General features: G+C 41.9%; 1 protein-coding gene across 2 annotated transcripts in view; it reads left to right on the top strand.

The window, feature by feature from the left end:
- Positions 1-22,663, top strand: part of ksr2 (kinase suppressor of ras 2) — a 138,860-nt gene that overhangs the window by 12,603 nt on the left and 103,594 nt on the right. For both annotated transcript variants that reach the window (XM_072664716.1, XM_072664715.1), the window contains exon 3: positions 1,228-1,378. In XM_072664716.1, the coding sequence (XP_072520817.1) occupies positions 1,228-1,378 (151 nt within the window). The remainder of the gene's footprint in view (positions 1-1,227; positions 1,379-22,663) is intronic.

The raw sequence follows: 22,663 nt of genomic DNA, 5'->3' as shown, positions 1-22,663 counted from the left end.
AAGGTTATAATGATGCTGTGTTAAAAAGCTCAGAGAAGCTCCGACACTCCAGGGAAGACTGGAAGACAATGCTGGGGGCTTTGTACCCCTCTAGCTGAGGCTTGGTATTGGCAGTGCTTTTCTGTTGAGGTTGTACATGCAGAGTGTGCACAAACCCCGCTGAACCCTGGATGCACCTCAAAGTAGCTGAACTGATTGGGCAGTTAGGCGAGTATCTGGATACTTGGTGTGCTTGATGTTGCCTCATTTTAATGTGAGATATTTAGAAGATGCAGATGAATCACACACGGAAGCCCTCACAGTTCTGCCTTTCTGCTGAACAGCCATGAACGTGGGGTCTCTGTTACTCTGCTTAGGCGGCTGTGTGTGGTGCTGTCCATGGTGCTGAATCCCTCTATTGGTGAAGACGAGTAACTGCATATTTTGTTACTGTACTTATTAATAATATTACTTATACTTATTAACAACAATAATACATATTATAATTAATGAGTATAATACTGGAGTGATAGATCATCCATACATTTATTCATCTTCTTATCCACTTCCTCTTTGTCAGGGTCTCAGTGAGCCTGGAATCTGGAATTATTTTGGCTCTTTTTGAAACTTTATTAGATTTATTTTTATTACTTGATGTAAGTGTTTAATAAACTTTTAAATACTACAGTTATTTATTTACTGCCATGACATTATCATAACTGACGAGTGATGTAATTAACATTAATCATCTTGATCTATAGTGGCATCTGACATATTAGGCAGCAAGTAAACAGGCAGTACTTAAAGATGACGTGTTTTTAAAAGCAGGAAAAATGGACATGCATAAGAATCTGAACCTCTGGTGTACAGTGGCCAGTACCTACCAAAAGTTCTCCAGGTAATGCAGGTAATCATAAATCCAGTAAAAAGGAGAAACAACAGAGCTCGGTTCCTCCAGGTTTCTCCTGGACGCCCCCCAGTCCAGCCAGCACAGCGTGGAGGATGTGTTCAACTCCATCAGCAGCAGCAGCAGCTCACCTGATTTACCATCATTAAGCCCTGATTTACCACCAAACCAGGTGTTGGAGGAGAAATGTTTTTAACACTTAATAATAAACACTTACTGCCCAGATAAGCAGCTTTGTCATTCTAATTTTCACAGGTGCCTAAAAGCTGCTGCCCAGTACAGCATGTGTTTTCCCATGGGAGATCTAATTGGTTGTGTGTGTTTGTGTGTGTGTGCTGTAGGAGATCTCTCCAGGTGAGCTGACTCTGGAGGCACTGTTGGAGATGGGGGATGATGAGGTGTCTGAGACGCTGCAGAAGTTTGGGGCGAGTGAGGAGGAGTGTGCTCGCCTGAACGCCTCCCTCACCTGCCTACGCTCCGCCCACAAATCAGGTGAGCTCCATATCACAGATCTAAGGGGTATACAGATAGGGGTTTCATATAAAAACAGGCCGTTTTGTTTAATAGAGATGCAGCTTGGGTTTGTGGTTTTGATTAAGTGGACACAATTACAACCTGTATTTTTAGTGTATGTGTGCGGTTTCCAACTGTTTCCAACTGAAGAACCTCCAAAAGTTTTTTTATTGGGAAAAGTCTTTCCAAAAGAAAATGGATTGCACAATTCATGTTGTATCAGAATCACTTGTCAGTGCATCTGAAATAGTGATCCCAGTACTGTAAATAACTGTAAATATTCCATTATAAAATGTCTGATGTCTGACATATCAAATGGGGAAGCTTACTCTTACATAAAACGAGGAGCAAGGGAAAAAGGGAGGTCATAAAAAGCCTTTGGGGTACAAGGTACAAGGTAGCCATTTAGACCACGTGTTAGCTTTTCCATAATAATAAAAAATCTTATGTTATACATTGTGTAAAAATGTATGTAGTCGCTGTCATTTAAAAACCTTCTTAACGGTGAATGAAGTCAGTGTTACATGTGGAAAAGCACCCGCAGACTCAAATCCATGCAAATAATCAGTTTCATCTGCAAACTTTCGGTCAGAGACCTTCTTAAAGGCTTAGTAACAAATGAATACATCAGCACTTGATTAGCCTTAATAAAGTAAGGTCCCACTGTTAAAAGTGGTACTTTTAATTAACTCTAGGGGTTCTTTCACTTGAAACTGTGGAGGAACCTCTTAATGTGCTTTGAGGAACCATCAAGGAACTTCTAACTTCTAACTTTCTTGAAGGTTCCACCAAGCACCTTGATACAGAATACTACACGTAAAAGACATAGTGTCCACAGAGACATTTAAAGAACATAAGGCACTTCCAGAGACCAAAATGCACCAAACAAGATACACGTCAATAGAGATCAATCTCAGGCATCAGCCATCATACACCTTAGAGGATATCCAATCTATGGACGTTTAGTGTCTTATCAATCCATCAATCAATCAATCAATCAATCAATCAATCAGTCCTCACTGAGAACCAACAGTGGTAATGTAGCCAAAGTATGAATCCCAAAAAGTTTGCTCTGGCATAACTTCCTGTCTGTATCACCCCCTATGTGATATAATAGGACAATCGATAAGCTATAGGATAACTGATATCATCGTGTCTATTAACAGGTTCAGCTGACTGATAGCTGTGTCATGTATTAAGGCTAAATAAGTGCTGGTTTAAACTTTCAGCCCTGTTCCGGTCAGACCTCTAAAAAAAGGTCTCTGACCGGAAGCTTGCAGATACATAGATTTTTGCACAGATTGAGTTGACGGCCGCTTTTCTACTTTTGATCTGTTCTCCTTCCACTCCAGCACTTAAGTTCTGATACCCTGATGAGTGGATTATGCAATGTTCTTTTTTTAATTTTTAATTTAAATAATAATTAAGTCATTTTGGAGCATTTCTATTGGTCCATTAGACATGATACGGTGACACAATATAAAGAACAACCGACAGATTCACATTAGGGCAAAAAGTCAACAATGAAGATACAAGATGTTTGTGGCAGAGCGCCGATATAATAGGCAGGCCACTGGAAGCTGTCCAAATCATTTGAAAATAGAACTTTTCATGAAAAGTCATAAATTTTGGAGCTTTATTATTTTTACCCAACTGTAATTATGTGTAATACACTGTTTGATGTGCATTTCTTTAAAAACACACTATGAAGCAGATATGAGTAATGAGACATGTAGCGAATCTACCATTATCTGTGCTCTTATGTGAACCATCCTCAAAGGATAGTTAAATAGACAGCAACTAAAAAACCTTACAATAATAGTGATAATAATAAAAAAAAATAAAAAAAAATAATAATAATAATAATGAATCAATCCAGCCGTTGATCACGTGACAGATATCTCTGAGTACGAGCTTCAGGCCAAAGCAGCCTTTTTGGATATTCTCAACTCTGAAGCTTCAGCTGAGGCTTAAAAATAGTCTTTCCTTAATTAGACTGCATTGATTAAAATGTGCCGTCTGTGTTTACTGCAGTAAATGATCTCTGCTTATCAGTTGATTGTTAGTGTTAGATTAGAACATTAAAAAGCACAGATTTAGGTTCAGATATTGCACTCTTTTGATAAGTCAACAAAATGCTCAATAAGAGCAAACGGCAGTAGGGCATTTTTGCCCTAAAAAAAAAACCATAAACCATGATATAGTGTAGAAAATGGGCTAGATGTTTAAGTTAACCCCCTTAAACAACCTATACCCCCCCCCCCCGCAAGCCAAAAGTGTTACTACAAACTATACTATTATCAGAGAATAGCCCCATCAGTTTGTACAGAAGTCTCTGTAGAGTAATACACCTACCTTAGTGTGTAATAAGCCTTGCTACGTCAAATAAACTGCATTTCCCAGAATGCCAGGCGAAATAAATCTACAGCAGTTATAGGAGTTGATCAACCTGTCCTCTGCACAACTGCAGTTATGACAGATTTTAGGTTTTTACAGTGCTGTGGATGTGTGTGTGTTCAGCCAGTAGAGGGCAGAAAACAGAGCTTTGAGTTCTACCAGCAGCTGGACGTTGTGTATGTTGTAGTCCTCCTTCCCGTCACTCTTCCTTCTCTTTCATAATTGGCCATGGCTCAGTTATGCATATATTAATTACGGTTTGTAATGATATGTTTCACACAAAAACCTAACATAGTTTTCACTCATTTCTTATTTGTATTTTCTGATTTATGATATATAATGTATAAATTATTCAATTTTTTATTACATTATCATTATTATCTAATAGCAGACCTGTTCATTAGATTCTAGTCACTGCAGCTGCTCTAGATTAAACAGTTTTTACACTAGATGTTCAAATATTTCTGGACACTCCTTCTAATGAATGCACTCAGCTACTTTAAGTTGCACTCTTTGATTTCACAGACATGCAAATGCACACACACACACACACACACACACACACACACACACACACACACACACACAGCTTGTGTAGTCCCTGTACAGCAATACTGCCAATAGAATAGGACTCTCTGGAGCGGATAAACATGAACCTGTTGGCACCATGCTGCCTAATGCCAGGCGTGGGCTAGAGGGGTATAAAGCCCCCCAGCATTGAGCTGTGGAGCAGTGGAACTACTGTGTTCCACGGAATGATGGAGATGGTGCTCCACTGACTTTTGGGATGAGTTGGGGATGATGAGGTGGGGTGGTGATCATCCAACATCCCAACCACACACACACACACACACACACACACACACACACACACACACCTCACTCTTATCACTGAATACAATCAAATCCTCACAGCATTGCTCCAAAATCTAGTAGAATAAAATCTAGAAGAAACTGTCCAAATACTTTTGACAATATAGTGCATTTGCTTTTGTGAATCAGTGTCCTGTCACTGTCCTGCAAAAACCTTTGACATATTGTGAATCTGGCAGTTGTTCTTTGTTTTGTATCAGACTGTCACACTGAACCGACCAATAGGAACGCTCAGGACTTTCTGCTGTTTTAATGAGGTGTAAAGTGTAAATCAGGAGCAGCGAAGTCCAGAAGTCCTGCTGATCTGCCCTCCCTGGAGAGTGAGGTGCCCCCACACGGGGCTGTAGTATTCAGATGCTCAAGGCCTCGATGAACTGGATCAGGTGTGTTAGATTAGGGCTTAAAAATTAAATAGAAATGATTTGATTAGCTGCAAACAGAACCAGTGTTTTATTATTAATTATTATTAATTATTATTACAATTATTATTATTATTAATAATATTTGTCCCTGCTGTCCAACCTCAACATACCATTCCTGAACAATATCAGAACAGAATGTAGTGTACTGTACAGTATAAGATACATTGGAGCTGGCTGAGAAATGGATCCACACTGAAAAGGGTGATCATTTAAACTTAAAAAAGAGTTTTTCAATATTTAAAATTAAATATTTACACTATTTCTGAGTAAATACTCAAATGTAAGGAGAGTTATAACATTGTAGCTTGCAATTCTGAACCTTAATTTCTGAAATTCTTTTCTCCAGAAATTTGAATACTCATAAATTGTTCTGCTGCTGATTAGTTTGGTCAAAAATAATGCTAATAATGTTAATCTTAATCTTAATCACATCAATCTCTTAATTCACCTGTGTTCTTTTATTTTTTATAGTGAGGCACAAGGTAGAACAATATCATTGCTATGCTAGTATTTAGTCCTTACTGTGCACAGACGGTCAGCTGGTGTACAGCCCTGCTGTAGAAGAAATAGCTCTCCTTGCAGTAGCGTCATTCTGCCAGAAGAGGGCAGCACAGTATTATGACCTGAAACTGTTCTGGTTTCATAACTGAATTGGAGAACCTGTTTTTCTAACTTGTGCTACAAGAAACACCACATGAAGTTCTCATAGGTTTTGGCCTTTTTATCAGAAACACCCATCTTACAGATGCATTTATAGGTTTACAATCACTGCCCACTGGCCAGATGTTGGACCAGTCAGATGGTGGACCAGTCTCAGCATACCAGTGGTACCAGAATGGTACTATGTACTGGTGTGAGGGTCTCAGACCTGCGAGATTCTGTTATCATGCCATTTAATTATGATCAACTGTGTTGGAGTATACAAATATAACAACCATCTAGCAACCCCTTAGCAACACCATAGCAGCCATCTAGGATACCAAAGTGATTACCTAAGAGCACCATAGCAACCACTTTGCAACACAATAGCAACCTCCTGGGATACACACACAAATACCATTGCAACCAGCTGGGATTGCAAACTGGCAACCACTTTGCAACTCTATAGTATTAGAACCATAGCAACCACCTGGAATTCAATAGCAAGCACCTAGGATACTAAAGCAACCACCTAGCAAAAAAGGTTTCACTCTAGTGACCACGTAGCAGGAGCGTTCCTTCATAGGCAGTTGCAACCACATCGCAACACCATAGCAACCACCTCTCAACCACTAAACAACTCCATAGCAACCACCTGGAATACCACAGCTATCACATATTAGCACCATTGCACCCACCTATGATGCTATAGCAACCACCTAGCAAAAAAGGTTTCACCCTAGTGACCACGTAGCAGGAGCGTTCCTTCATAGGCAGTTGCAACCACATTGCAACATTATGGCAACCACTTAGCAACACCATAGCAACCACCTCTCAATCATTAATCAACTCCATAGCAACCACCTGGAATACCACAACCACCACGTATTAGCACCATTGCACCCCCCCTAGGATACTGTAGCAACCACCTAGCAAAAAGGTTTCACCCTAGTGACCACGTAGCAGGAGTGTTCCTTCATAGATAGTTGCAACCACGTTGCAACATTATGGCAACCACTTAGCAACACCATAGCAACCACCTCTCAACCACCAAACAACTCCATAGCAACCACCTGGAATACCACAGCTACCACGTATTAGCACCATTGCACCAACCTAGGATACTATAACCACCAAGCAGCAGCATAGCACCCACCTGGAATACAATAGCACCCACCTAGCAAGAAATACTCAGCGTTTTACCCTAGTGACCACCTAGCAACAGCCCTACAACTGCCTGGAAGTGGGAGTGGCACACCCACTCCGTGTGTTTCCTCAGTTAATGCACTTTTACTATACGTACTCCTCAATAGTTCAGTAGCTACACCCCCCCCTCCAACTGGGTCCTGTATTGTCCCAAAAAAGGCTCACTGCCCAAATGCTCACTTAGTCCCAGAGGTCCTCCTGGAATCTGCTGGGAAGAAACATCAGCTTCAGCCAAAATGTTTCCAGTAAGTAGAAAAGTGTGTGTCATGCATCTTTTTACCAGAAGAGGGCAGTAGAGCTCCTTCAGTTGTGTATCATCCGCAGTCATGTCACACTCGAGGGGGGTAAAAACCAAGCCGAACCTCCGCTGTCATATTCTGGAGCAGCAGGGTGATCCCACAAGCAGTAATGTTTTCCTGACTTGTAGCTGCAGCTCTCAGTTATTCTCCCCGCAATCGGCTTCTCCGCTGACGAGTGACAGGCCTGGCTGTCTGTTTGCGCGGATGCCGTGTGAAAATGGCTCCTGATATTTTTAGCTCCTAATCAGTCTCCCGGTGTCGCACCTGATTTATTTTATGTGTCAATTCCGACGTGACACAGGTCTATTTTTTTGCCCGGCGTCGTGCCTCTATAGCAGCTAATCTATAGCCTTTGTCTCCAGAGACATGTAAAGAGGGAGTCTGCATCACTGTGGTGGGTGAACAATGGTCGTAATTGTACGACACGCTCTGGAGCAGTGTTTACCTGCTGTGTTCTTGTGGTTCTAGCTGGCTGTGGGAGTGTAGGTGGACAGCACAGGTGTGGAACTCAGAAATCACCACTACTTCTTTCTCTTCTCTCTCTTCAAATGAGCTCACACTGACCTCCTTAACCCATATGACCCTGTATGTGAGCGGTCATAACTACACCACTATCATATTTACAGCAATGTCATAGGCCCTACAGTAGAACCCTGGGGGACTCCACAAGGATGATCGCTGAAAAAAACTCAATAGTTTCGGCTGTAGTATTAATAATAATAGTTGAAAGGACAGAGCGACTCGAACAGGATTTTAATGTAATGCGACTTAGTCAAAACTACACCTGATCAGTGTAGTAAACCAACGAAAATATCAACTCAACTGAGCAACGACAAACTGTACATGGACGTTTTCAAAGATCTTGAAATCTACAACTGGAATGAGATGATCACCTCGTAAAGACTCTAGGCGGCTCAGCGGTCTATTGCACTATGACCTGGCTGTGCTCAATTGCCTGTGCTCTCTCCAGGTGGGTAGATGGCGCTCTAACCCCCCAGCACTCTTAAGTGATGGTGGCCGGAACAGGCGTCTGTTAGCTGGGGCGATGGAGCTGGGGAATCGTCGCAACTGCCCGGCAATGCTGCATCGGTGGCAGGTCGGGTGCTAGCCCTTGCCTTCCTAGTATTGGGAGCATTGCTAGTGCTGGGGGAGCTACTAATGATAGTTTCCAAGGGTTCTTTTATAGAGCAGAACCGTAGAGGTACCACTTGATGATGTTCTTCAGGTAGTGAAGAGTTCTTTAAATAACCATTTCTATAAGTGATGTGTGAGTATAAAGAACCTTTTTAGCATTTTACAGAACCTAAAACACTGGCAACTCACTTTACAGCCACTGTACAGCAGATTTCAACCTGTGCATTTAACCCATCAGTGAACACACACATACATACACATACACACTCTAGTGAATCGGGGCAGTGGGCACACACTCGACCACTGGTCATGGATGCCCAATCACAACCCAGCAAGCAAGTAGCTAATAAGACACTTTAATTACACATAAATAATGTGACTTTATGGATTGTTTTTATTTATTCTGCAACATATTACAAATATCAGTACCAACAGTATAAATAATGGTCTTTGTTTCCATGGTTACAACATACATACAAGAGATTTCCTTAAAGAAAAAAAAATCTCAAAAAATCCTCAAAGAAATCACAGGCTGTTGCAGTAATAAGGGTAAATGTTGGGGTTGGTAATATATTGTTCTGCAAATATGCAAATGTTGGATAAATAGGAGTGTAAATAATACATTTTGACTAATGTTTGTTTTAAGTTTAAGTTATTATAAAATCACAGTGACTTAATAATATTTAAGATCATTTTACTGGAGCAGAGAGATTTCAAGGACAAGTCATGATATTAAAAAATGGAAATTGATACTGATTTTGGGGCATATTTGGCATTTCTAACTGCTAGTGCTGGGGAAGCTACGAATGACAGGTGTAGAGGTTCTAGTTACTACATTGATCAGGTCACATTACATTAAACTCCTGTTAGAGTTGCTCCGTCCTTTCGACTATAACTATTAATACTACAGCCGAAACTATTGAGATTTTTTCAGCGATCATCCTTGTGGAGTCCCCCAGGGTTCTACTGTAGGGCCTATGACATTGCTGTTAAGTATGATAGTAGTGCAGTTATGACCGCTCACATACAGGGTCATATGGGTTAAGGAGGTCAGTGTGAGCTCATTTAAAGAGAGAGAAGAGAAAGAAGTAGTGGTTCCACACCGAATGACACGAGCTATGTATGGCAGAAATGCTCCCCTATTGTAAAAAAAAAAAAACAAAGCCCATGGGTCTGCACAACAGGCTCTGTGTCTGTAGAGTTCTGTCTACATACAAGCGCTCAATTCAGCAGAAAGTGGAGCCCCCTATATCAGTGTTATAAAATGTTGAGGAAGCGAATAGCTTTGATGGCCTGAGCCATGCTGTGTGCTGAAATTCCACGAAAATAGAGGAGGAGGATATGTACCTGCACCCGCAGGTGGCTGGGAAGACACTAGGACTTGACTGTGCGCTTGTGTTGTAGGGGTGTCCAAAGCATTTTCAGCTCGCTCTATGTATTCTGTGACTCACTGCAGGTTTTGTCAGCCGGCAAATGATAGTTTCAGTGTCAGTGTGTAAGCGGGTCCGTGTACATTTTAATAGTTTGAATGGAGGAGAAGGAGGGAGAAACAGTCAATGTAACCTGCAATGTGCAGCTTTCAGGAAAACAGGTTGTGACGTCAATAAATGGGCTCCTGCTCCTGCTGAGCTCGTTTGGGCTGTTAATCGCGCACCGGATTCAGATGCGATCCTGGGATTCTGTCGGCAACGACCGAATGGGGTTTAAAAACGGGCCAAAAGGGCACAGTGTCAGCCTGCCCTTTAATAATTGTAGGCATGCACCGACCTGACTTTATCTGTACCGATACGATAACGATACTGAAGTAGATTCTTGCTTTCTTGCACCGAAGGGAGAACCAGGGGACGCCTGAGGGGAGGAGTTGTTTATTTTAAGGTGATCGCAGTTGATCGCAGCCCTGATGATAACCCTGTTCCAGGGTCAGATCCTGTCAGAAATGCATAAACTGCAAATGCTGTTCCAGCTATTTCCCAGAGGGTAAACCTATACACATATACACTCCAACACAAACACACACACCAACATTAATATCCAACAATACTTAAACTCTGCATATGGCCAATATACCTCACCATGTGAGAGAGACATAAGCCATCAGGATTGACTTAAACATTACTTTTACTAACTTTGTAAAACAAACTAACAAATGAACTGAATTTCTGTTTGTCACTAAAATGAACAATTATCTAATTATCTATTAATAATGTCTAATCTCAGGACTTGAAAGTTGAAGTCTGTGAGACCCAAAAAGGAGCGAGCAGCTCCTCCCTTCTCGATTCTCCTTATATGGAAGACCATCTGTGGTAGTGATGTCATTACAAAGCCAAGACTTGACCAGACCCTCTGTACTTGAGGGTAATGGTCAAATGCCGATGTGCACCAATGCCATTCAAGCCTTAAGTATGGCTCGGCTCGACCCGCCACCCCTTAAAGTCCACAGAAAACGAGCGTCCAGGCTTTTTTCTGTCCTGTGTACTGAAGCAGCAGAGTCGCTCGCTGTCTACAAACCCAGCTCTTCTGAGAATACTTGGGCTAATAGTAGAGTACCATGGTCTCCATATGGACTTGTGTTTAGTAGAGTCTAAACTTAGAGCTAGCTTTGAATTTTTAGTCTATTTAAACTGGCTGAGGTTATTCTTGAGTAAACAGTGAAGCACTTTTGTAAGTCGCTCTGGATAATGCGGTAAATGTAAATGTACCCTGCCCCCTCTCTCTCTCAGATGTCCTCTGCTGCAAGGCTGCAAGGCTCCTACTGAGCTCTGGTCTCTCTCTATTGCTGAAAACTGTCAGAAACCGCAAAGCTGTGGCTTTTAAAAAACAGGGACAGGGATCTGGAATTTACTGATATTCAGGGAAAAATGATGTAATCTGTGGATTTTAGACTCTTGTGGGACTCACACCAGTGTTGAGTAAACAGAGCAGGCTGCTGAAGGCCATGGGTGTGGATTTTAGCTGTCTTTCAGAGCTGGCTTACAGGCTGATAGTTGATGACCGGTCGAGGGCATTGGGGTACGATAGCTAGGGTAGGTCTTGCTGTTTGCTGTGATGTGTGTATCATGCCTGTAGGTTACTCTTTTCCTGAGTTATGAAGTCTAGAATACTGGCAGAGTGGGAATCGGTCTTGTGAATCTGCCTAATTATTCAATACCCAAGCCAGCTATTTTATTAGTATTGGGTAATCCCAATACTATCCGATATCTGATCGGTGCATCGGTGCAGAGAAATTTTCTCATATTTGCTCATTGCGTGGTCTGATTTCGAGTCTGAACTGAGTCAGTAAGTGTGTGTGTTTCTCCTTTATAGAACAATGGAGACATCAGCTCTGCACAGCTGAGATAACAGACTTTTTTAATAGGATAACTGAACGCACACACTGTAGTTGCAGTTGTAATAATAGGCGCACAGGGTTCGATTGTGTTCTGAATATACGGAATATATAAAAGAGCTGTAAGGTTATTAGGACCATGCAGAAGCATTCTATAGCCATTATCTAGCGTTAACTTGCTCAGGCTGACTCATTTTCCTTAAAGACTGTAAGCTCATTAACTCGGCACCAAGCAAACATACAGTAGATCATCATCCCTTTATGTTTTGTCGGGAATACCGTGGAAGTTTAAATCTTATGTGGCAGCTTTGTCGCCATGGAGATGAGTCATCGTGCGGGCTTCTGGCAGTGACCTCGTTTTACCCAGAATCCTCCCCTGCAGCCACATGTTGACTTTTTCGCGTTGGTCTTTTTAATGGGTTTGCGTGCCTTCGAAGTACAGGCAGGCCTAGCCTCAACAGACAACTGTGTACACACACACACACACACACACACACACACACAGCTTAGGTGTGTTTGTGTCTATCTGTCGGTCTTTTGTGGGAGTATAGATTGGAGCTACGGGGAAGGCTTTAAGAGTCAGGGTCCTGACCCAGGTCAAGATACTGATGTGATCATTGTTAATAAATGCCTTACAGCGTGTGTGTGTGTGAGAGAGAGAGAGAGAGAGAGAGAGAGAGAGAGAGAGAGAGAGAGAGAGAGAGAGTGTGTGTACACCTGTCCTGGTATTACATTTTGGACTTTGATATTAATATCAATATTAATTCCGTCATTTTCTCCAGATGTCCTCCCCAATTGTAGATAATTGTACTCCCCATCCCCCCATCACATGTAATGCTCCCGACACTAGGAGGGTGAGGACTGACACATGCCTTCTCTGACACATGCGCAACCAGCCACTGCCTCTTTTCCAACTGCCCCGATGCAACATCACCAGGCAACCAGCGCGCTCAGAGAAAAGTACCGGGTACCCAACTCTCCAAAGTAAATGTGGGGAGAAAGTGAGCCATCTACCCACCTGGAGAGAGCAAGGCCAATTGTGCTCTCTCAGGCTCTGGCTGCTGATGGCAGGCAGCATGACCTGGGATTCAAACTAGTGATCCGTGGGTTGTAGTGGGCAGTGCCTTAGACCTCTGGAACGCTCAAAGCACCTGTGATTTTGTGTTTTTTGAGTGGATTGGTGTGAAATGCTCAATTTGAAGGAAATGTATGGTCAGATTCAGATTCAGTGGTGGTGGTGGAACCATTTTCCACGACTGTGAAAGAATCAATGGAGTCAATAACAGGCTGTTTACATCTCGAATCTACAATCTGGATCTACTTTTACCAGATTCAGTTTACACTTTTCACGAAACTGCATTCCCAGGGTGACCTGATGAGTACCGGTCACCCCTCTACAAAGGTCTGACAGAGCCTTAAATGCTGTGACCACCAGGTGTGTCTGATTGGCACTGATTACCCCAGGACCTCTGCGGATTGGAGTTCCCTTGGATAACAGTGCCTTGCTGCTGTTGCCCTCTGCTGGTAGGCGGCGGCAGACACTGGCGTCCCCAGTGTGACCAGAGGGTCCGATTTTCCTTTCCAGCGTAAAAAACAGACTGACATGTACATCATGTCCGGTTTACTCCCTGTAAATTTATAACTGTCCTGCTCTGGGACGCGGTGAACAGTAGAGACGCTGGAGTCTGGCTGTGCATCACGTTTGCAGCAGGTCATAACCGCAGAAGGATGCTCTACTAAGTACTTAAGCCACTTGTCATGAAGGGGGTTGAGCGATTAGGAGAGCTTCATTGAGTTTGGAGGAAACACTTGTTCTGTTAGCTGTGTTCAGCTATGCAAATTTGGGCTTGTTTGATTGGTTTATCACAAACAGCAGAAAGTTTGCTAAGAAATTTTGCTAATAAACCTAATTTGACTTTTTCGATTGCAACTGTATCTCTGTCCAGTTAGTGTGTTAGTTTCATACCCCCTCCCCCCCATAAAAAATCAAAATGATTAAAATGATGGTATTTAAATGTTTAGCCTGTTGTAGCACTGCAAGCTTTACATTACAAACACGGATACAGAGCTGATCTATGCGGCTGGAGTGACAGAACAGCTTTAATTAAGAGAAGCCGAGCAGGCCACTTCACAAACACTTGGAAAGGGCCTACTTATATCCACTCATTGATCCATGCATTTTCACTCATTATCCATCTCGACAGGCTTGAATGGATTGAAGAAGCCTTATGATAGTAGAGTGCATGGTCTCCAGCAGACCTTTAGTCGTCAGTGGTCTTCTGTCCGTCTTATTATTGGGACAGACCCTAAATAAGGACTTCATTATGTCTTTAACATCCCGGCAGAAGGCCACAGAGGCTGTCCCCACTCATAGCATTTCATTACAGTGAATGACCGTGTTGTTTTGGGGTCTTTTGAGAGGTGTTTCCTTATGGCTAATGACTCTCGTTTACGCTATCTGTAGCTTGTCGCATGGCCAGTGTGGATTGATTGTGCTAGTGAAAGAGTGTGTGAGGTGCAGTTGCCAGGCAATGAATCTACCTTATTTCTGGTCCATTTACAGAACTGTGTGTATGTTTTCCTCAGGGCTTGCTGCTTCATTATTAGCAGTCTCTAGTACCCACAAAAATAATGCTGTTTCCTTACGGTCTCATTAGCCGGGGTAATAAGACGCAGGTTGGCCTTGTTGAACTTACTCGAGCTACGATAGGTTTTTTAAGTGGCATTTTTTTAATGTCTTAAAGATGGTTGTTCAGTGCAGGGGTCATAAACAATCTGCATTATAGTGGACATTTATTATCATCATCATGAGGGTCAAACTTTGTGGAGAATGATGCCTCTTAATTAGGTTAATCAGGGCCCATATTTTTTCAATGACCAAATTACTTTTGTGTAGCTATCAGCTTTTACATTTAACTTGAGGTTGTGTCATGCTTTTGCTAACTAAAAAAGGCAATAAAGATAATGAACTTATTTAAAAATAAAACACTGTTTTAAATGAACTTTCCTGCCAACATTTCAAACCAAGGATGTGCAAGCAGCAGCAACAAAATATAACAAAAGTAAATCAATTTTACCATCATTTTTTGGGTCAGCAAAAAAGACAAAATGTAAACAGATAGTAATTTATAGTATTTTATAGTATTATTTTATTTATAGCATTTGTATTTAGTACTTTTATAGTAATAAACAGTAAATTTATCTTTCAGTTTGAAAGTATTTAGTGTTAATGCTTTTATATTTGTATTAGTGACTTTTATTTTGACACAGTCTGACCAGAGCCACAATATCATTGACCTTTCTCTTGTGGTGTAAAATTGATGCAAATTGATGACTGCCTCTTTTGGTTGAAGGGCGGGACCTATTCATAACCACCAAGTGGATTGGCTCTTTTAGTTGAAGGGCGGGACTTCATCTGTAAACAGATGAATGGGAGTTCATGGCTACGAGAACCAATGACCGGTCTCTTCATTTATGGTGTCTCTGGGTTGACTTACTTGAGGAATCCTCCTTTATATACTCAGCCTTGTCCATATGAGACTCCCGCTCCTCACACTAACAAAACTCTGCTCTCCACTGGCCGTGTTGTCTTGTGGCTTAAACAGCCAGCCAGCTGCTCAGTCTGTGTGTTTTTACTGCAACTCTGCGAACTCTGTAAAACTGTATTACATACTGTTATGGTTCTTCTTTTTTTTTCTACAAAAGATTCTGCTGTCTCTCTCCATACTCTCATCACCAATTATACGTCTGATGCTCTAAGTTTTGAAGTTTTCAAATTATTAATCTGCAGTTCACAAGATTCCTGAACCGTTCCGAGTCAGTGTGAGAAACACACCTATTGACGTCACCAACTAATCAACTGTTAAATTAATTGCCAGCTAATTTGATCGCCGATTTTAGTCGGCTAAGACGATTAGTCGTTGCACCCCTAGTGCACGTCATGGAACATGGGCTTTTAAGTGATTATACTTTCTGATTCTTCAGCATAAGAATAGCATTGCAAATCGAATAGAATCTAATCGAATCATGGCCTGAGTGTATTGTTACACCCCTAGTTAACACTTTTGTGTTAAAATCTGCCAGCAGTTCCAGACTTACATTCTTTGCTCCTATAACTCGACTACAATAACAATGTTTCCATGCATGTATTTACCAATTAATAATCACAGTCTGCTCAGGTTAGAGCTCCCTCTATCACATAGGGAGGAGGTCTTCCTTTTCTGAGACTCTTGACCATGGAGGGCTGTGGTGTTGACAGAATTTGAACTTATAATCTCCTGAATTACTTTACAATCAGGAAGTTAGCCAGTTGCTCCACCCTAGAGCTATGAAGCCATGCACAATTTCGTGTCCAAGAAAGAACAGAAAGGTAAATTTACTCAGAACTGTGTTTGTTTGTAGTGTAATGTGTGTAGCGTCACAGCTCTAGACCGGCCCTACGGTCTAACTGCTGCTCATCAAGCGTGAGGTGATCATCAGTTCACAACCCAGCAAGGGCTCAATGCTCCAGTGTCAAAAGCCTTCCAGTCTGGGGACATCATGTGATAGGGGGATCTCTAACCTGCAGATGGGAATAAACAGTAAACAGATTGAGGAGGCGGAGCCACAGACTAAAATCGTACTCTATATTTAAAAGAGTTTCAGCTGCAGCTCATTTAATTATGTTTCTGAGGCTCAACTCAGTATGGATCGTTGACCAAACTGAGATGCAGAAGTTAAAAAAGTAAGTTAGGAGAACTTTTGACTTATCCATGTTAAAACTCAAAAAACGCTCCGTTATCATTTTAATTTGGCCTGCCTTTAAATTGTTCACAGTCTGGGGGATGTGAAATAAGCATTTTACGATGTTATGTGTAAACATCTTTTTCTAAAAAGTAAAAGCGAGACTTTAGAATGGGTTAGAATCACCTGCTCTACTCCGGAGCTCAATAGCTGAGTGGGCGTTGCAGCATCGCAGAAATAAATGGCTTCATTTTGCATTAATTATAGAAGATAGAACTTGTGGCGTCTGCTGCTTTGCGAGCTAGCTCCATTTTATACAGATGCCGGAGGCATTTTTAGGGCATTTGGTAAACAAAAGCTTGAATTGACGCATAATCAGCTAATTAATTAGCGTCCTTAAAAGCAGTCGGATCCATCAGGAGGCCCTTTTCAACGAGCGAGTCGAAATCATAGAGGAGCTGAACCTGCAGTGCTATCTGTCATGCTGTGAATAAATCCTTTGTGGTCTTTGCACATGACCTCTACTGTGTGAAACCTTAATGCAGAGGTGGTGGTTTGAGAAGGGACAATGCGAGCCTTGCGCAGTAGACAGGTCCATTCAGCTGAGGTGAAGCTTAGGGTTGGTGGACGGGGGCAGCCAAGGCCACGCTGTGGGGGTGGGTAGGAGCTGAAAGAAAGGCATGTAAATTCATCATGTTTCAGTTACTGTGACGTGGAGCAGGAAGGCTGAATCGGGGTGAATCCGAAAACTAGAAGAACGGAATACAGGAGAGTTTAGAGAGTTAGATACAGAGCGTTTCAACTTAAAGAGGCACTTCTAACTAAATGAAGGTGTAACCAAGACTAGAGGCCCCCCATTTTACACCCTGCACAAGGTGCATCGCGATGCTCACTGCTATCTCAGACGCCGTCAACAGTCTATTTTCACGCCTTCCACCTGCGTCATTTAAATAGCGATGCTACTTGTGAAATATATACACATATATTTATATATATATATATATATATATATATATATATATATATATATATATATATATATATATATATATATATATATACATATATATACACGGTGGTCTCGAAATGAGGGGTGTTCAGGTCAGTTTCTGGCATGTGGCTATCTTGGCATTGGAAAACACAGGAGGAGCTCCACTGACTGAAAACAACCTAGGCAGACGCCAACAGTCAGACGTTCGTTGCTATCTCGGCAGTGAATTGTCAACACAGGCACGTGCAGCCCAATGCTCGGTACATGCCTTTTATGCGTTCCGAGCTGCACAAGGCCTACTTTTACCCTCGTTACGATAGCAAAGACACACTGACACACCCCAAATCAAGCTGTGCACGGTCAACAGCTCACCAAAAGATTGCTAAAATAGGGCCCTAGGAGTTTAACTCCCTAACACTCCAAGGCTTACACACACTCCGTATCTACAGGGACTACAAACTGGTGGGGCTATTCTTTGATAAGAAAACCAGCAGTTTTATTTATTTATGTATGTATTTATTTCTGCTGGTGGGCCATTGGCCGTTTACGGGGTTAAGAAAATATATCGAAGTATTTCACTATTAAATCCAATCAAAACAGCTTTTTAGGCATATTTTTTAAATTGCAATATCACTTTGCTTACAGTATCATATGTTGTAGAATTGTAACCCTGTATCATGATATGCATATCATATCGCCAGGCTTTTGCCCGATCACAGCCCTAACTGTGGCTGTGTCTGCTGAAAACATGCCTAATTGCCTACAACAGGGGGTGCAGCAATAGATTTTCTGGTTTACAGGCCAGGAAAAGCCCATTTCTGACGATGTATCTAGAAGGCTGGGGTGACACGGTGGCTTGGCAGTTAGCACATTTGCCTCTCAGTGCTGGGGTCTTGCACATTCACGTTTCTATGTTGTTACGGGACGGTCAGGGAGCAGAGAGGAAAACCTGTAAGGACGGGGCTTAAGTGATATTAGGAAAGGGACCATGGGAAGAAAGTTGCTCCCAGACAGATTTGATTCAGCAACCCTGGCAGTAGAGGTCTAACACCCTACCACTGCACCACCAGCAAGCACAGGTAAGAGGTAGGATCGCACCCCTTAGAATAACGAAATGAAAAAAGGTGGGAAAAGCAAACAAAAGGAGACGCCAAGATGGCGTAGCTCAGACTAAGGACAGTAACAACTTTTGTCTTTGTCTTTGTCTTTGTCTTTGTCTTTGTCTTTTGCCTACCATACCGGTCACCTCTCTACAAAGGTGGGACAGAGACATGCCGTTTGTCACAGTCTTAAATGCGGTGACAACCAGGTGTGTCTGCTTGGCACTGATTACCCCTAAGGGTTCTGGGACTTGAAGTTCCATTGAATAACAGTGCCTCGCCGCCATCGCCCTCTGCTGGTAGGCGGCAACACAGACTGACCCCTTATTTAAGTTTGGAGTCTGACTGTTTGAGGCTGTGGACAGGTGTCTTTTATACAGATAACGAGGTCAAATAGGTGTCTTTTATACAGGTAACGAGTGGAGGACAGAAGAGCTTCTTAAAGAAGAAGTTACAGGTCTGTGAGAACCAGAAATCTTGCTTGTTTGTGAGTGACCAAATACTTATTTTCCACCATAATTTACAAAAAAATTCTTAAAAAAAAAAATTCAGTTGACGTGTACCTATGATGAGAATTACAGTCTTCTCGTCTTTCTAAGTAGGAGAACTTGCACAATCAGTGGCTGACTAAATACTTTTTTGCCCCACTGTATCTAGCTGGAGTTGGACACCCATTCCAGTGAACACGTTCAGCTATATTAAGTTGCTGACACAGATGTGTCCCTGTAGAGAAGTACTGTCAGTAGAATAGGACACTCTGGAGCAGATAACAGCAGTAAACATGAACCTATTGGCACCATGCTGCCTAATACCAGATGCAAAGCCCCTCCATCCTGGGGCTCCATCCAATACCTTTAGAAAGAGCAGGGGAGTTGGAAGACGAGACGGGGTGGTCATCATCCAACCTCTTGACCTACGTTCATCACAGCAGTGCTCCAGAATGCAGTAGAAAGCCTTTCCTGGACAGTAGAGACCGTTACTACAAGGATCAGCTCTTTTTTAATAGCCTGGATTTCGGAAGAAACAATGAAGGTGCCCCAATACTTATGCCCATATAGTGTGTATATATACAGAGTATACATGTCTTACGTTAGTAGTACGCCCAACCTCGACTAACCGAAATTCTTCGGTGTGTTTTTCTGTGCTGTCACGACAGATTCAGCTCAGCAGAACACACTGCGGCCTTCATTAACTCAGTCAGGTGTGTTACAGCGGGAAAACACACCTCTCAGGGTCTCCAGAACTGGGATTAGAACCGTACATTCTCCCAGAGAAATTCTGGCTGTGTGAAATCTGTCTGAGAGTGGAGGAGCGACTGTAGATTAAACCCTTCGTCTGGAGTAGCTTGTTTGTCTTCTCCTCTACTAATTAAAAACGACATGTTTCAGCTTCCTCTGCGACGCGGCATCAACGTGAGGGGGCCCTCCAGCCTGTCAGCTGTACAAACACACAAAGAACTGTACTGAGATGTACTGTGCTCCCTTCTTTAGAGCTCTGTGTGTGTTAGTGTGTGTGTGTGTGTGTATATGTGAGCTACAGCGAAGACTTAAACTGTCAGGGTCCTGACACAGATCAAGACTTAATGTGCACTAATACGGATGTCACTCCTGTTAAGAGCTCTTTTGCCAAAGAGTGTGTGTGTGTGTGTGTGTGTATGTATGTGTGTGTATGTGTGTGTGCGTGTGTACTTGAAAGGAATGAGCTATAGACGGGGCCGGGTTGGTGGCAGTAGCAGTTAGCTCTCGAGAGGACGTATTTTTGACCTAGAAAGACACGCTGTAATAAAGAGAGGCCTAGCAGTCCTTCTTATAAACACTGAGAAGGGACCTGTTTATTTCCCTACTGATCGTTACATTATGACCCTTCTCAGCATTTCCTGAGATTCAGTTCAGGTAATTTCAATTAATTTCGTTCAAATTGTGTTTAGTTTAGTTCAGTTTAATTCAGTTCAGTTTAGTTTAGCTCAGTTTAGTTGCATTTAGTTCAGTTTAATTCAGTTCAGTTTAATTCAGCTCCATTCAGTTCACTTCAGATCAGATCAGTTTACTTCACTTCACACCAGATTAGTTCAGTTTAGTCCAGCTCAGCTCAGTTCAGTTTAATTTAGTTCAGTTTAGTATAGATCAGTTCAGCTCAGTTCAGTTTAATTCAGCTCAGTTCAGTTCTGTTCAGTGTACGACACCTCAATTCAGTTCAGTTTAGTTCAGCTCCATTTCATTCAGTTCACTTCATATTAGTTCAGTTTAATTCAGTTTAGTTAAGTTCAGTTTAGTTTAGTTCAGTTCAGCTCTGTTTAGCTTAGTTTAGCTCAGTTCTGTTCAGCTCAGTTCAGCTCTATTCAGTTTTCTTTAGTATACTACAGCTCAATTCAGTTCAGTTCACTTCAGTTTATGTCAGTTCAGTTCTATGTAGCTCAGTTCAGTTTTCTTTAGTTCAGCTAAATTAAGTTCAGTTTAGGTTAGCTCTGTTCAGTTCAGTTCACTTCAGATCAGTTTATTTTATTTTGTTCAATTTTGTTTAAATTCCCATCATTTCACTTGAATTCAGTTATACCAGTGATTACCATTGCGTGGTCGGCTTAGTTGTGAGTTGTGAGTTGTCAAAAGTTGTGTAAGGTGAGATTAAATTCAGTTAAATGCTTAATTAAATGACATTTTCAGTTAAATTCAGTTGAATTCAGCTGTCATCAGTTAAATTGTGCTTAATTCAATTCAGTTCAGTTAAGTTTGCATTTAATCTAATTCAGTTCAGTTTTGTTACATTTGGTTCAGTTCAGTTAAATTAAGTTCATCTTAAAAGTGGCTCTTTTATGACAGGGATGCACATCTCCAGTCCTGGAGGGCCAGTCTCCAGCAAAGTTTGGAAGCTGCCCTACTCAAACACACCTGATGTGTCAGTTAATTACCAGGCAGAGTGGGCATGTTTGAGTAGTGCAACTAACAAACTTTGCTGGAGATTGACCCTCCAAGACTGGAGTTATGCACCCTTGTCCCATGGCATCACTCGCAGAACCTTTTGTAGCGCCTTTATTTTTAAGGATGTAGAGTCAGAAATCCGGAGAATGTGTTGTTTGTCAGTAAATGTATTAATGAAAGAATACAGTTACAGGCAAATTGGCTACGTCAAGTGTGGTCCAAACATTTGAACTTTTCAAGTAGCTTGTTTATAGTCTCCTCAGTAATTAAAAAGGCATGTTTGAGCCTCTTCCAGAGCGTGGCGTCAACATGACAGAAGGGCCCTCCAGCCTGCTTGGCCATGCCCGCAGGAGCCCTCCTCTGGGGGTGGGAACACGGAATGCCACGCACTCCTAAACCCCCACCGTCCTCCAAGAGTCACTCTTACTGAGTGAGAGTGGTGCCCGTCGGGTGTGGCTCTTCTATGGAGGGCACTGGGAGAGGAGGCTGGAGAGGATTTTTGGCCTCAACTGTGCTCTGTGTTCTCCGCCCACTGAATTGGTGGGCTACTCCAAGACCTCAGGGGTTAATCTCTTGTTTGTCATATACATTAGTGGGTTGAGTGCTCGCTAGCTAAAGCGGAAACAAACTTTATCCCTCACCCCAAATGTAGTCAATATGTCCAAGACAGGGTTGGGGTCTGAACAGGAGCTGAGAGGCTAATGCAGCTAATGGGTAATGGAAACTAATACCCCACCAAGTATTATAGTGTGGTGGAAGCTGAATGCTTAAATGATCGCACTACAATATGGGAATTGTGAGCCTGTGCTGCTAATAATTGATTTGTTGTTAGGTATGTGTTTATAAAATGTAGAAATTGGGAGTAATTTTACCAAAACTTTACCTAAATACTTTCATGGGTCTCATCTAGTCACGCTGGGGTGTAATTTTAATGACAAGTGTAAACTGAATCCAGTCACAGAAGATTCAGAAGATTCAAGATACTGTTAATATATAACGCAAATACAAATGCATGTTAATGCCAGAAGTAAACAGACATAAGCAAGTCTATTTGTGATTAATACACTTGAAATTGTCTTGAAAGAGAAAGTCATGTGTGTGATGAATTTATGCATGCAGTTATTACGGTGCTAACACATTTTAAGCGTCCGTGACATGTTACAGGGCTATATTAGGCTATATTAGCCTCATAGCTCATAGCTAAAATAAACTGGTTACACTATGCTACTCCATTGTCTTTT

This window comes from Salminus brasiliensis, chromosome 20, assembly GCF_030463535.1.
Source record: "Salminus brasiliensis chromosome 20, fSalBra1.hap2, whole genome shotgun sequence".
In the NCBI taxonomy this organism is placed as follows: domain Eukaryota; kingdom Metazoa; phylum Chordata; class Actinopteri; order Characiformes; family Bryconidae; genus Salminus; species Salminus brasiliensis.
The sequence above is the reverse complement of the archived record's forward strand: the minus strand, read 5'-3'. Positions and strand labels throughout refer to the sequence as shown.